Source organism: Vombatus ursinus, unplaced genomic scaffold, assembly GCF_900497805.2.
Source record: "Vombatus ursinus unplaced genomic scaffold, bare-nosed wombat genome assembly UNPS02011334.1, whole genome shotgun sequence".
NCBI classification, from domain to species: Eukaryota; Metazoa; Chordata; class Mammalia; order Diprotodontia; family Vombatidae; genus Vombatus; species Vombatus ursinus.
The window spans coordinates 2,860,474-2,874,786 of NW_020951112.1; the positions used below are offsets into that span (position 1 = coordinate 2,860,474).

Genomic DNA, 14,313 nt, shown 5'->3' on the forward strand with positions numbered 1-14,313 from the left:
CTGGACTGGAAGGCTTCTGATATCTCTTCCAGGTCTACATTTGTGACCCTACTGTGCTATCATTAAGAGAGAAGAGGTGCAAAGGCAGACTCTTGGGTTTTAAGGGGAAAGTCAAAGAAATAGAAGGACAGCTACAGGTATATCGACCAAAAAATGTGAAACTGGGAAATGTGACACTATGGCTTAAAAAGCTGTACAAAGGACTAGTGTTTCATAATTTTTAATCCAATAGGTCTTTATTAAGGACATACTATATGCAAGCCTCTGGGATTTGCTTCAGTAACGTATACTAAAACTATACAGAGAAAGAGAAGATTAACCCACAAAAGTGAAACCAGACAGTCCTTGTCAACAAAAGGTTTATACTCTAATACTGGGAGGGGGAAACTTTTGGATGATCTCTGATACAATCCAGATGAAGAAAAAATTGCATTTTCCTCTGGGTCCAGCTTTCCTTCTTACAGATGACAGCCATCAGCTGGCATCAAATGTTTTTAGGCTCGAATCATTTGGTTAGGAACCATATGAATCCAGTGAAAGACACTACCCTCACCTCCAGAGGTGGGGCTGTATCATTATTTTGAAACAAAAGTAAATTAGACTTGGTTTCTTGTTAATAAGATGGCTACAGAAAAAACCTGTGCATCTTCATTCATTCTCAAGAATAGTGCAGACTTTAAATGTCATTATCATATTAATGAAAAGTTAAGGTTGGTATCCATAGCGCCCCATGAATAATCTCAGTGGTTTAATATAAAATGCAGAGAAAAATCCAACCTTTCAATGCTCTGGCACTTTGTACCAAGAATGAAGCCAGCCCACAGTGGTCATGTTAGAAATGTTTGTATTATCATGAGGGCAAATGCATTTAAAATTTTTAAAAAAGTAATCGTGGGTCTGTCTCTAAGCCCAAGATCATTCAGACTCTTTAAAGTTCTCCCCGTGTGATGACAGGACCATATGTTCAGAGATCTAGAATTGGAAACATCATCTAGTCTAACCCCCAAAAAGGACACTGAGGTCCACAGAGGGTCAGTAACTTGTCCCAGGTCACACAGGGTGTATCAGAGGTAAGATCTGGTCCCAAGTCCTCTTTCTTCAGGACTGGTATTCTTTTCAGTCTACAATGCTACTTTCCTTCATAGGATCACAGAATCTCATATGACCTCAAAGGCCATCTAGTTCAACCACCTCGTTTGACAGATGAAGAAGCTGAGGCCTAATGAGATCAAAGGGTTATGGATCTAGAGCTGAAAGAGACCTCACAGCCCAGCTACTCCAACTCCTTCATGTACAAATCAGGAAACTGAGGACTGGGCAGGGGAGTGAATCACTCAAGATTACACAGAGAATAAGCATCAGAGATTTACACCTTGAGTCCTTTGATTCAAGTACCAGAGTTCTTTCCCACTGTTTCACAGGTATTATTGGGATCTTTGGCTGTGATAAATACCAAGTCAATTCCTTTGGGAGGGGAAGAGTGTTTCTCTACCTGTGGGTCACTGGACTCCTGGAGACCCAAAGAGGAAATGCAAGGGGTCTACACACTCATGTGCACACTAGTCATTTCATTAAATGATTCAGACCAAATGAATAACATGTTACTTTTTTTTGCCTTTTCCTAAATGTATATAGATGCTATAGCAATTAATAGACAATAAACTCATTTATTTAAAAGTGCTATTGAATTCCTTACCTGCACTGATTTTACTTGTGCAAAACCATTTTAATTTCATGTAATCAAAATTGTCCATTTTTACCTTCTGTGAACCTCTTTATGACTTGTTTGGTCATGACCTCTTCCCCTCAGATCCAAGGATCTGAGAGGTAATTTCTTCCTTGTTCTTCTAATTTATCAATCTGTATTTTCAAAATCAGTGAATATTAATAATGATGTAGTGTTGTACTCTTTATATATGTGTGCATGCTCGCATGGGCCATACAGGAGAGAAAGGCGTGTGCTTGTGAAATCCAGGGTTGTTAAAAAGGGATCCTTATGCTTGAAGAGGCTGGACACCACCAGAGAGGCAAAGGCTGGGAGCTGACCATGCTGATGTTTTTGTTTGCTCTATTTCTAGCTCAGAATATAACCAAGAATTCCTAGTTTCCTACAAAACTCAGCTCAGAAGCCACCTCTCACACAAGATTGACTCTCATCCTCCCTACCTTCCCCCTTGCCCCTGCAGTACTTACTGATTTCTCCTACCTGAAGCACTACGTACATGCGCTGTAATTGTCTACATTTATCCCTCACCAATAGCGTTTAATTTCCTTGAAAGCAAGGGCTAATTTTTTCCCCCGGTTTTGTAATTCTTATCCTCCACTTTACCTTACACATTTTGGGGGTCCATTTATGCAGGGAACTCCTGGTGTGAAAACTCCCTCCAATAACACAGACTAGCAATTCATCTGTAACTTTTCATTCTAGAGAGTTGCCTAGGCCTCTTAGAGGTTAAGTGACTTCTCTAGAGTGAAGAAGCCGGTATGTATGAACAAAGAGTCTATTTGAGTCCAAGGCCCAAGGCTGGCTACACTGCTTCCTTCTGCCTTGCACACAGTAGGTGCTTAAGACAGGTTTGCTGAATTGCAAGTAATTAGGATATGTAGTACAACAAAGTAGCAATACTCATTCCGCTAATGATATGATAATGGATATTTTACCCTCCAGAGTAATAAAAATATACAAAAAGTTATTGGCATATCATAATGTGAAGGTAATAACAGGTATTAATTATTAAATGTAAGCTCACATTAGTGTAATTTGTTTTACCTTTTGTAAGTATCCTTTATAGTTTTAGCTATGTGTAAAGTGACTGGCACATAGTGGGTGCTTAGTGAATGCCTGTCCATTGATTTAATGATTGGTTAGTGGCCCTACCCACAACTATATCTCATATTTCCATGACTTTGCATTGGCTGTCCCTGTCCTCACTTCTGTCTCATAAAATCTTTTTCTTCCTTCAAGATGCAGTTCAAGTACCACCTTCTACCTGAATCCTTTTCTTATCCTCTTAATTGCTGGTGGCTACCTTGTAACTACCTTGTTTTTATTTTCTATATTTGTTTTGTAGATATTTATATATGTATCTTTTGTCTTCTCTGTTAAAATGGAAACTGTTTGAGAAAAGGAATTGTTTCAGTCTTTGTATTTGTATCCCCAGTGCCTTGCATACAGGAGTCACTTAATAAATGCTTAACGACTGGTTGCTTAAATAATAATATAATAAGGTGGCATGGCATTTACTACCAGAGTAGTTGTTATCATAAGAAACATGGACTGGATGACCCTTCCAACTCTAAATCTAAGATGCTTGGATCCCATGTTGGTTTCCTTACTTGCAAGCTTAGTAACTGCATCCCAAAGTATTTGCAAATTCTTTGAAGGGACAATTAGAGGGATGTGCAGGTACTAGGTCATATGACTCCTAAGACTCCTAAGACTAGATTTTCAGTGTATTTGCACCTTTAAACGCAACAAATAAAGATGTGATTTAATGTTCTGTTGATTGTCTATAGCTAGGGGTGGGGAACCTGTGACCTGTAGGAGACGTGTGGCCTTTTAACTGAGTCCAAGTTTTATAAAACAAATTCTTTTATTAAGGGGATTTGTTCTGTGAAGTTTGGATTTGGTCAAAGGGCCACACTTGAGGACTTAGAGGGCCACATGTGGCCTCCAGGTCACAGGTTCCTCACCCCTGATACCCATAAAACAGAAGCAGAGAGCATAATGGATTAGAAACCGGAGTCCAACAATATGTTGTTTACAAGAGACACACTTGAAGCAGAAAGACACACATAGAGTTAAAATAATGCTCTGGAGCAGAATCTAATTATGCTTCAGCTGAAGCATAGCAATCATGAACTCAGAGCAGAAGCAGAAACAGACCTAATTAAAAGAGATAATCAGATTATCAAAATAATCAGATTAACAAGAGATAATATATTTTAAGAGGTACCATAGACAGTGAAGTAAAATCAAAACTTTTACAATATCTTTCTCTGTTAAAGGCCTCATTTCTCAAATATAAAGGGAACTGAGTCCAATTTATGAAACTAAGAGCGATTCCCCACTTGGTAAAAGGTCAAAGGCAGCTTTTGGAAGAAGAAATCAACGCTATTTATAGTCATGTGAAAAAAATGCTCTAAATCACTATTGATTAGAGAAATGCAAATTAAAACAACTCTGAGGTACCACCTCACACCTATTAGAAATGACAAATGCTTGAAGGATGAGGAAAAAATAGGTACATTAATAAACTGTGGAGTTGTGAACTGGTTCAACCATTTCAGAGAACAATTTGGAACTATGCCCAAAGGGTTATAAAACTGTGCCCATACCCTTTAATCTAGGTCTATACCCTAAAGAGATCAAAGAAAAAGGAAAAGGACTAAATGTATGAAAATATTTATAGCAGCTCTTTTTGCAGTGGCAAAGAACTAGAAATTGAAGAGATGCTCATCAATTGGGGAATGGTTGAACAAATTGCAGCATACGATTGTGATTGAGTATGACTATTTTGCTGTAACAAATGATGAGGGGGTGGCATTAGAAAAATATGGCAAGACCTATATGAACTGATGCAAAGTGAATTGAGAAGAATCTGGAGATCATTGTATACAGTAACAGTTACAATGATGATTGACTGTGAAAGGCATAGCTACTCTGATTAATACAATGATCCAAGACAATTCCAAAGGACTCATGATAAAAAAAAATACTATCTACCTCCAGAGAGAGAACTGATGAACTCTGAATGCAAGGTGAAGTATAATTTTCTAATATGTATATACATATATATATATACATATATATATATACACACACACACACACACAGATGTGTGTATATATATCTTTTTTGGTGATATGGCTAATATGGAAATATGTTTTACAAGATTTCACATGTATAACTGATATATTGTTTGCCTTCTCAGTGGTTGGGGGAGAGGTAGGAGGGAGAGAGAGAATCTGGAATCAAAATTTAAAAAGAAAAGAAGATTAAAAATAAATAATAATTAAAAAAGAAAAGAAAACATTTAGCAGCACACCCCTGAGATGTGACTCTGAATTTGTCACATTTTGAACAGCATTCTTTACTCAGGAAGCATAAGATTCATTCAGCCTCACCTGATAAGTCACAAAATAAAGCTTATGAGACCTCCAAGGAGTCCCTATGTCTGAAAAGTGCAGTTGCATGATGAAATATTTAACATCCTTCTGGGGACCAGAAGGTCCCCAGAATACAAACCTTTTGTGGATCCAGAAAAGGCGATTTCGTTTAAACAGAAGCCATGATCTTTTGATTCAGAAAGGAACAGAGGGAGGAAATGATTAGTCACTAATCAAGGGTGTGATGAGTTAGGCTTTTTTGGGGTGGTTGTTATTCCTCAATGGGAAAACTCAGGAAATCAGAAGAGGGAGGAGAAGATGAGAGAAAGTGCAAAGCACGAGCACAAACAATATCTACGTCACTCAAGAAGGCAGGGGTGATTTCAAAAACTCAAAAGCAAGACTTACCAAGGATTAATCAATGGGGATAACAAAGGATTTCTTGAAGCCTACATCACTCAAAAAATGATAGATTTATGTTCCAGGAGATTTCCTATCCTGAGGCAATGATCATAGATTGAGCTGGAAGGCATCATAAAGGCCATCAGATGGCGGAAACTGAAGCCTAGATATGTTAAGTGACTCTCCTAGGCTCACATATCTAGTAAGCATTGGATGTAGTATTTGAATCCAGGTCCTTCTGGCCCCAAGCCCCACCTACTATGCCATGTTGCTCCATAAAATCATATCAGGCAGGCAAGTTTGACTTCTTAGGCATTGGAAAAGTCATTTAATCTCCTTGGGCCTCTGTTTTTTCTTCTGTAAAATAAGGGGGTTGATCTAGATGACCTCCCAGGTCTCTTCTAGGTCCAAATCTGTGATCTTACTTTTCTGACTTTGGACAAGTCACTTTACCTCCCTATGCCTCAGTTTCCTCACCTGTAAAATGGACTAGATGACTAATAGAGTCCCTTCCAGCTCTAAACTGATGAATCTTCTAGCAAGGATTATCTTCTCCCAAAAGGCCACAAATATCCAGAAGTTCTTTGAGTCACCTCACTTTTCTTCTTCTGTTTTTAGAAACCTTGAAGTGTCCATGTCAGGAAGAACATCTTGGATAATTCTGCTAGGGCCCTTTCTCCAACCTGGCCAAAATCCCTATTTGCCCAAAGAGTCCCAAGATCCTGTTTATGGATTTTGGCTGGCTATATCCCCTTTACGACAAAGATGAAGCACCTGAAGCAGCCAACATCAACAAAAGTAAAACCAAGAGCTTTAACTCTATATTCTTGTACCTTGGGAAAATTTATTGAGAGACAACCAGCAAAGAGGACAGGCTGTTAGCACCTTCGATTATAGATTTAGAGTTGGAAAGTACTTAAGAGACTGCTCGTATAACACCTCCATTTGATAAAGAGGAAACTGAGGCTTGATTAAGGTTGTACAGGCAGTAACCCATAAAGGTAAGATTCAAACCCAAGTCCTCTGACTGCAAACTCACTGATGTGCACTGTACCATGTAGCCTCCCATCCTCTAGAGGGTTCAGGATGCACTCCCATGCTACTGCCAGCAGTCGTTGACCCTATGCCTCAATCTCAGTAAGAAGGAGCAGACAGAGAAGAGCAGTGGTCAGGGAAGATGGATTCTTCATTGGAGACATCACAGTAGAATCTGAGGGGTGGCATCCTTGGCTAGGCACGTTAAGGAGCCACTGGAGATGAAGTTCAGAGATGACAGGCTGAAGACAGGCTATAGAACAAGGGTTCTTAACTCATCACAGACTCCTTGGATAGTCTGCTAAAACCTAAGGATTCTTTCTCAGAACAACATTTTCAAATGCATAAAATAAAATATGATAACAAAGAAAACCAATTACACTGAAATACATTTATGCAAATACTCTTAAAAACACAAGTTTATACAGCCAAGAATAAGAACCCATGCTCTAGAAGGGAGCATGCTGCATCGCCACCTAATTAACACCTAAAACTCCAGTAACCCTACCCTAATTATAGCTGCGTTCTTCACTCCAAAGATGGAGGCTCAACACTGCGGGAAGCTTAGAGGAGCTGCTTTGGTGTCTGCTACTAATTCCCTGCCATCTGTGCAAATAACAGAGACCAAGCCTGAATAAATATGTGATGCCACCCGGCCAAAGGTCCATGGAATTGGAGCAGCCCACTTTCACTCACTGACTCTGTCATGGAAAAGCAGACAGAGGAAGTTTCTATAGACAATGGCTCATTGCCAGAATGCATTTCATGGGATCATAAATCAAGGGCTGAAGGTGGCCTTAAAGGCCATCTGGTCCAACCTTCCCATTGTTCTTATGAGGAAATGGAGGCCCAGAGACTTGCCCATGGTTATACAGGTCATAAGTAGGAGAGTCAGGATTTGAACCCAGGTCCTTTGACTCCAAGCACAGCAATCTTCACACTGTGCCATGATTCTAAGCACTCTAGACTGGTAAAGTACAGCCAAATGAAGCAGTTAACAATGAATGAGAGTGCCCTCTTTTCATTTAAAAATGTTCTTATCATTTCTCTGGAGAACTATATGTATATCTTTAATCTTCCATCCAAACACTTACCTCCTTCTCCATTTGCAAGCCTTCTGCTCTGATATTTCTTTCAAATACCTCCCTCTTTTCAGTCTGTGGGTTGGTTTTCCTATACACAAGGATGTAGTCAATTCGACATTTTCCATCTCTAAAATAAAGTCCATTGGATCTGTTTTTTTCTGATGCTACCTGTATAAAAAACAAAAAAAAGGAATCCATTTAATCAGTCATAGAAACTGAGACTCGGTGTTTGTGAGAACTTATTCTGAGGTTAAGTAAAGAAATACGAATAAATCACACACACACTCCAATACAAATACCCTAAGGATCTCTGGAACTTGCTGCCCACCCTGCAGCTGAGCTCTCCTATACGTGTTTCCCACAATTAAGAGTATCAGCTTCTGGACAGCATAGACCATTGTTCCTTTCTATCTATATCCTTTCAGCTTAGCATAGTGCTTGGCACACAGTAAGTAGTTAATAAAGGCTTTTCTCCCAATTTATACAACACGTACACATATGTAGCTGCATACACACATGTATACAAACATGTATGTACATATATGTACCCACGTGTATGTACATGTACACCCTGTGCATATATACACACATATACCCATGTGTAACAATTAGAAAGATCAGTATGATTTTTTCTGGCTTCTGAAGTCCACTGTCATTGAATGCATCAGTGATAAAACCCTAAAGGTAGGGCTGCTAAAAATTTGGCAGACTACAATCAAATTTCCCAGATAGAGAGACTTTACTTATTTTTGTAAGTTTTACTGATGTCTTTTGTTTTCATACTACAGTCATTACCTGAAACTACCGCCCCTACCCTCATTCATTAAACTCATTCCTATGACAAAGAAAAGCAGTAATTCAAAGCCAAACAACAGAGTAAATGCACTGTGAACCTTATATACCATTTCACACCTACAGTCCCCCCCCCAATCTCTTTGTAACTGAAATTAGAATTTGATGAGTAGTTCAAAGGAGAGGCCAAAGTGCCATGACCAACTCAAGGGGAGAGATGACTTCCATTTGCGGGGCTCGGGAAAGGTTTCATTTAGCTGCTGGTAGGTGGGCAGCACCTTGAAGGCAGAATCTCTAAACTGCAATCTCCCTCATGTAATTCAAGAATAAGGAGATATGTTTTATGAACTTTAGAAGATCAATTCCAAAATGGCAGCAATTTTACTTAACATTGGGAGAAGAGATTGGAATAAGAATCTGGGGACAATTTCTTTCTGTTACTGACTTCCTTGCCCAACAGTATAATTGTGGGGTCAAAAAGGATGAGCAAATGAGTGACTTTTCTTGAAGAATTACTAATTGTTCTCCAGAATGGTTAAATAAGCCCACATCTCCACAACAGTGTATATATGTTTGATCATTTTTGAGGTAAGAGAGAAAAAAAAAAGAAAGTGGTGGAAAACAAATTGGCATAATGCTAGTTACTTGCATACTTGGTTATCTAAATTTCAAAGAAGGTAAATAATAAAGTCATTTGAGATGGGTCTTCCAATGACTGTCCATTCTTATTACTTAAATTCATTACATATATTCATCATAGTGGTATATAGACACAATCAGGGTAATGGGGCATACAGTCGAGCAAATATTTATTTTGCCAAAATGACATCAGACAGATGGAACTAATTCACACAGTAATTGCAATGACTTTCTCAATTGCACAGGCACATGGAAATATAGGCAACCGTAAGACAACAATTATTATGTATGAGTTGTATGAAAAGTTAGGTGGTATTGTGGATAGAGCTCTGGCCCTGCAGTCAGGAAGACCTAAGTTCAACTCTGGCCTCAGACACTTATTAGCTGTGTGACCCTGGGCAAGTCATCTAACCTTGTTTGCCTCACTTTTCTCATCTGTAAAATGAGCTGGAGAAGGAAATGGCAAACCAGTCCAGATGCTTTGCCAAGAAAATCCCAAATGGGGTCATGAAGAGTCAAACGTGACTAAACAACAACATATGTAAATTATTATTATTATTATTTTTTGCTTTTTGGTAAGGTGATGGGGGTAAGTGCCTGAGGCTGGATTTGAACTCAGGGCCTCCTGACTCCAAGGCTGGAGCTCCATCCACTGCGCCACCTAGCTGCCCTTAAGGGCAAATCATTATCCCCCATATGTGGGAGCGTACTAAAGAAGTTTAAGAGTTCCAAGTCTTATATCCTATTCTGGTAGAGTTTATTACAAAGAACAATCAAATAGTCAACCAACAAACACTCATTTAAAAGAAGCTTTATTCATGTAAACTTGATTTTATTAGGTATAGGAATGGGACTAATTGACTATATTTCCAACTCAAAGGTTCTTTCCATCGTGTTATAGGAGAGAAAACTGGAAGAGTCCTTAGAGGTCACTAAGTCCAACCTCTTCATTTGGCCACTTAGGCCTCCATAATCAAAATGACTGGGTCAACATCACACAATGAAAAAACAGAACTTAAACTACAGTGTAATACAATTAGTAAGTTTCCCCAATTAGAATGCAAGTTCCTTGAGAGCAGGGAACTGTTTCACTTTTGTTGTTGTGTCCCTAGCACTTAAGTGTCTGGCACATAGCAAGCACTTAAAATGCTTGTTCATGGGGAAATTAATTGACTGGCAAACCCAGAACATGAACTCAGGTTCTTTGACTCTAAACCCAGTTCTCCATCCACTATACTATCTGCCTCTCCAGATTGGTTACTGGTTGAATGGTTACCTGGGAAGGAGTTTGTGCATTTATTCTTTGAAAAGTAGTTACCATACAAATGTTTTCATAATCATACCTAGTCTATAAATTACAGAGGGAAAGTAAATAAATGAATTTTAGAACAATCAAAGAATACTAATATACTTGATGGAGTTGTAAATTTATTCATGACCCATCTGGAAAAAAATTTGGAATTATGCAAGAAAATGGCTCAGTTGTTCATACTTTTGACACTGTGACCACATTGTTAGGCATATAACTCAAGGAGATCAATGACAGAAAGAAAGACCCCCATACAAAACAAAATACTCATAGTGCGCTCTTTGAGGTAGCAAAATCATGCAACTGGAAAAAAGTGAATGTCCATCCACTGGGAAATGACTGGACCAATTATGATATATGAAGGTAAAGGAACATTACTGTAATGTAAGAAATAATAATAATAATAATTATTGTTAATAATTCAGAGAAGTATGGGAAGACTTACATGAACTGATGCAGAGCAAAGTAGATGGAACCAAGAGGAGAAAATGGCTACAATGAGGGTCACGAAAACCACATCAAGAAAGCAAATGAATTTAGGTTCGTTACAATAAATAATCTTTGTTCCAGAGAACAAGGGCTATAAAGGACACATGCCTCCTCTTTTTACTGGAGGTGAGTGACGGGTAGCAGAAGAAGCATGTCAGTCACATGCTTTGTCAATCCTACCTATTTTTCTTTATAACAAAGATGGCTTCAGTGTTGGTGGTGAGAGAAGGGGGAAGCGTACATATTTGGAAATGACCATAAGATAAAAAAAAGGAAGGAAAAGGAGTCAATTAAGAGGAAAAAAAATGAACACTAATTCACAAATAAAATGTTCTCCATTTTCAAATGAATTCGACATTTATCCAAGAAATTCTAATTGATCAAGAGCCCATAGACGCAGCATATATTGAGCACTAGAAAAATATATTTTCACCTTTTGCTGAGGGTACAGAAGGTAGCATGTGCTGTTGGGCCTGATGGCAAGAATTACATTTTCTCTCTGTGCTAAGTCTTACCTCTCCCACTGCTTCCAATCTACTTGCATCATCTGAAGTACTGGTCAAGTTACCAGGGTGAAGGAGGGAATCATCATCTTTGCAAGGACTATTGACAGCTTCTAATTCATCAAAAAAAATGTTGACATCCTTGGCCACTGAAAGGAAAATAAAGGGAAATAAATTCAGGCATCCATTTTGAACAAATCAATAGACTTTACAAAGACAATTAAAAATATTTTCCCCATCAATTATAGATATGAGGGTGACAGAATCTCAGCCCTATGTATCCAGCAAAGTTTTCAGAAATATCCTCAAATAAAACAGACACTTTCAGTGGCTCTCTATTATTTCGAGGAAAAATATGAATTCCTCTGTTTATCCCCTGAACCCCTTCTGTATCTGACTCCAGTCTACTTTCCCAAGCTGATTATATATTGGTCCCCTTTGTGTACTCAGAGCTCCAGTCAAACAGACCAATTTGATCTTCCCCATACGTGACATTTGTTCTCCCACCTCCATGTGTTTGCACAGGTCGTCTCTCAAAGTGACAATGCTCTCCCCTCCCACTTCCACCTCTTGGATTTCTGATGCCCTTTAAGGCTTAGCTCAAGTTCTGCCCATTCCAAAAACCTTTCCTGATTCTCTCAGTTGCCATCCTCTCCTCTCCCTACCCACTCACCTTATATTTATTTTTCATACATTCCATATTTAGTTATCTCTGAATGTACTACCTCCCCTTGTAAAAATAAGTTTTGAGTGCAGAGATTATCTCATTCATTGTCTTTGACTCCTTAGAATATAGCACAGTGCTTGGCATATAGTAGGTGCTTCATCAATGCAGGGTGGTTGGGATAGGAGGTACCATTTTATTCAAAAGACAACAGAATGAAACCTGGTCCTCTGCAACAATGAGGGTGTGAGATGAAACAGGAAGAATAGCATTACTAAAGCCAGACCCCATGAATCATTAGTTCTGTCAGAGATGTCAGACACACAGGCAAAACCACAGGGGCCACAACAATCCTGGTGTGGCAAACCAGATTAGAATGAAATTGGGAAATATTTAATAAAATAAATAAAAACACAATAAAACATAGATAATGTTAATATATGTTTTTCTAAGTCAATATTTGCCTGCAGGGATCCTTATGGTTTAGTGGCTTCGGTTTCTATTGATACCATTGGCCTACCCTGACAAGTAAGTATTCACTTGGGCCAAATTGCTTTTCAATCAGGAGTTCTTAACTAACCTGGGATCTCTGGACTCTCAAGTGGTCTGTAAACTTGGATGTGAGAAAAAATTGCATCTTTATTTTCACTAGCTTTTAACTAAGATTGAGCATTTTCTTTAATTATTTAAAAATATCATGCCGAGGAGTCCACAGGCTTCACCAGACTGCAAGGGAAGTCAAGGACACAAACCAAAGGTAAGAATCCATTTTAAGGAGAGAGCAAAATCTCTAAAAATGCACAATGTCTTTATCGGAGGGTTATCTGAGTCATCTGAGAGTTCTATTGGTCCAGAAATGGGCTCAGTTTTGAGTATGAAGAAGGGAGGAGGAGAAACACTGTACTCGTATCTCCCTGTGTGTGTACTCAGCCGTCAAAATGCAATTCCGGTACTTGATTTAGGAAATAGAATAAGAAATGGCTTTGACAGGCCCCATTGTTGTTCCATGGAGATTTGTTGGCTCCACCGGTCAACCAGATGTGGCTCTAAGAACTTGGAGAATCATGGGATCTCAGAGGGGGAAACAACACCACCAATTTGGTGGAGAATCCCCATTGCAAGAAACCATGAGGCCTCCTCTTGAAGATATCAAGCAAGGAGCTACCCCTTCAGGAGATCTGGAAGCAAAGATCTCATCATATGAGGAGACCTCATGTAAGTGACAAAGGAATAACTGAAGCAAAGTTCATTTCTTTATTTTAAAAAATTGTTTTTACTGGTACCATTTGTGGTTTGCTTGTGGCCACCTCATGGCATGATGTGGAGAATTGCACAAGTGAGTAGGTATGGATGGATTGCTATCTTCATGTTGGAGAAAACATTCAAATGGATGAACTCGCTGGTCCACTGGAATATTGAGAACTTTTGTGTGTTCATATCCCATTTATTTTTTAAGTATATTCTTTATGCACTTGCCGAATGAGTCTCAGTCAATCAACAATATTTACTAAACATTTCAAGTGCTATAATGGGGATGTAAGTACAAAGAATGAAACAAGGCCATAAAGTGAACAAATACAAATAAATGCATTTCAATTGCCACTCACCATCCCTGTGACTTCCCAGACCAAAAACACTCCTTCCTGTCTTCTACTTTGCTATATGTTGTCTTCCTCTATTAAAATGCAAGGGGCAGGTAGGTGGTGCAGTGGCTAGCAAGCAGCCTGAAGTCAAGGAGACTCAACTTCACACCTCAGACATTAGCCATATGTCTCTGGGCAAGTCACTTAATCCTGTTTGCCTCAGTTTCCTCATCTCTCAAAATGATCTTGAGAAGGAAATGGCAACCCATTCCATTATCTTTGCCAAGAAAACCCCAAATGGGGACACAGAGAATCAGACATGACTGAACAACAACAAATTAAAATGCAAACTTCTTGGGAGTAGGGACTGTGTCATGTATTTGTATTTTCCTAATTTTGCATAGTTCCTGGCACAAAGAGATTAATAAGTGTTCTTGTCTTCCTCCTTCCTTCATTTCCTCCTTCCCTCCCTCCTTCCTTCCCTCCTTCTTTCCTTCCTCTCTCTCAAGAAATATCAGAGTATTTCAATTAATTCTTACTAGAAGCTAAGTGGGAGTAAATGAAAAATTTACATATAAATATGAAATACAAAAAAAGAAAGCTGTGTAGCATGTTTGTTTCAGAAATCATGAGATAAATAAAAATTTTCCGCTGGATACAAAAGCAAGGCTGTTCATCATCTTCCTACACTGGAGAAACTGCT

The 14,313-nt window shown here is 38.8% G+C and overlaps 1 protein-coding gene across 1 annotated transcript in view; it reads right to left on the minus strand.

The window, feature by feature from the left end:
- Positions 1-14,313, minus strand: part of ANO4 (anoctamin 4) — a 416,340-nt gene that overhangs the window by 150,778 nt on the left and 251,249 nt on the right. Inside the window, exons 6-7 of the mRNA XM_027855801.1 lie at positions 11,376-11,512; positions 7,641-7,799 (exon numbers count right to left, since the gene is read on the minus strand). Coding sequence (XP_027711602.1) covers positions 7,641-7,799; positions 11,376-11,512 — 296 coding nt within the window. The remainder of the gene's footprint in view (positions 1-7,640; positions 7,800-11,375; positions 11,513-14,313) is intronic.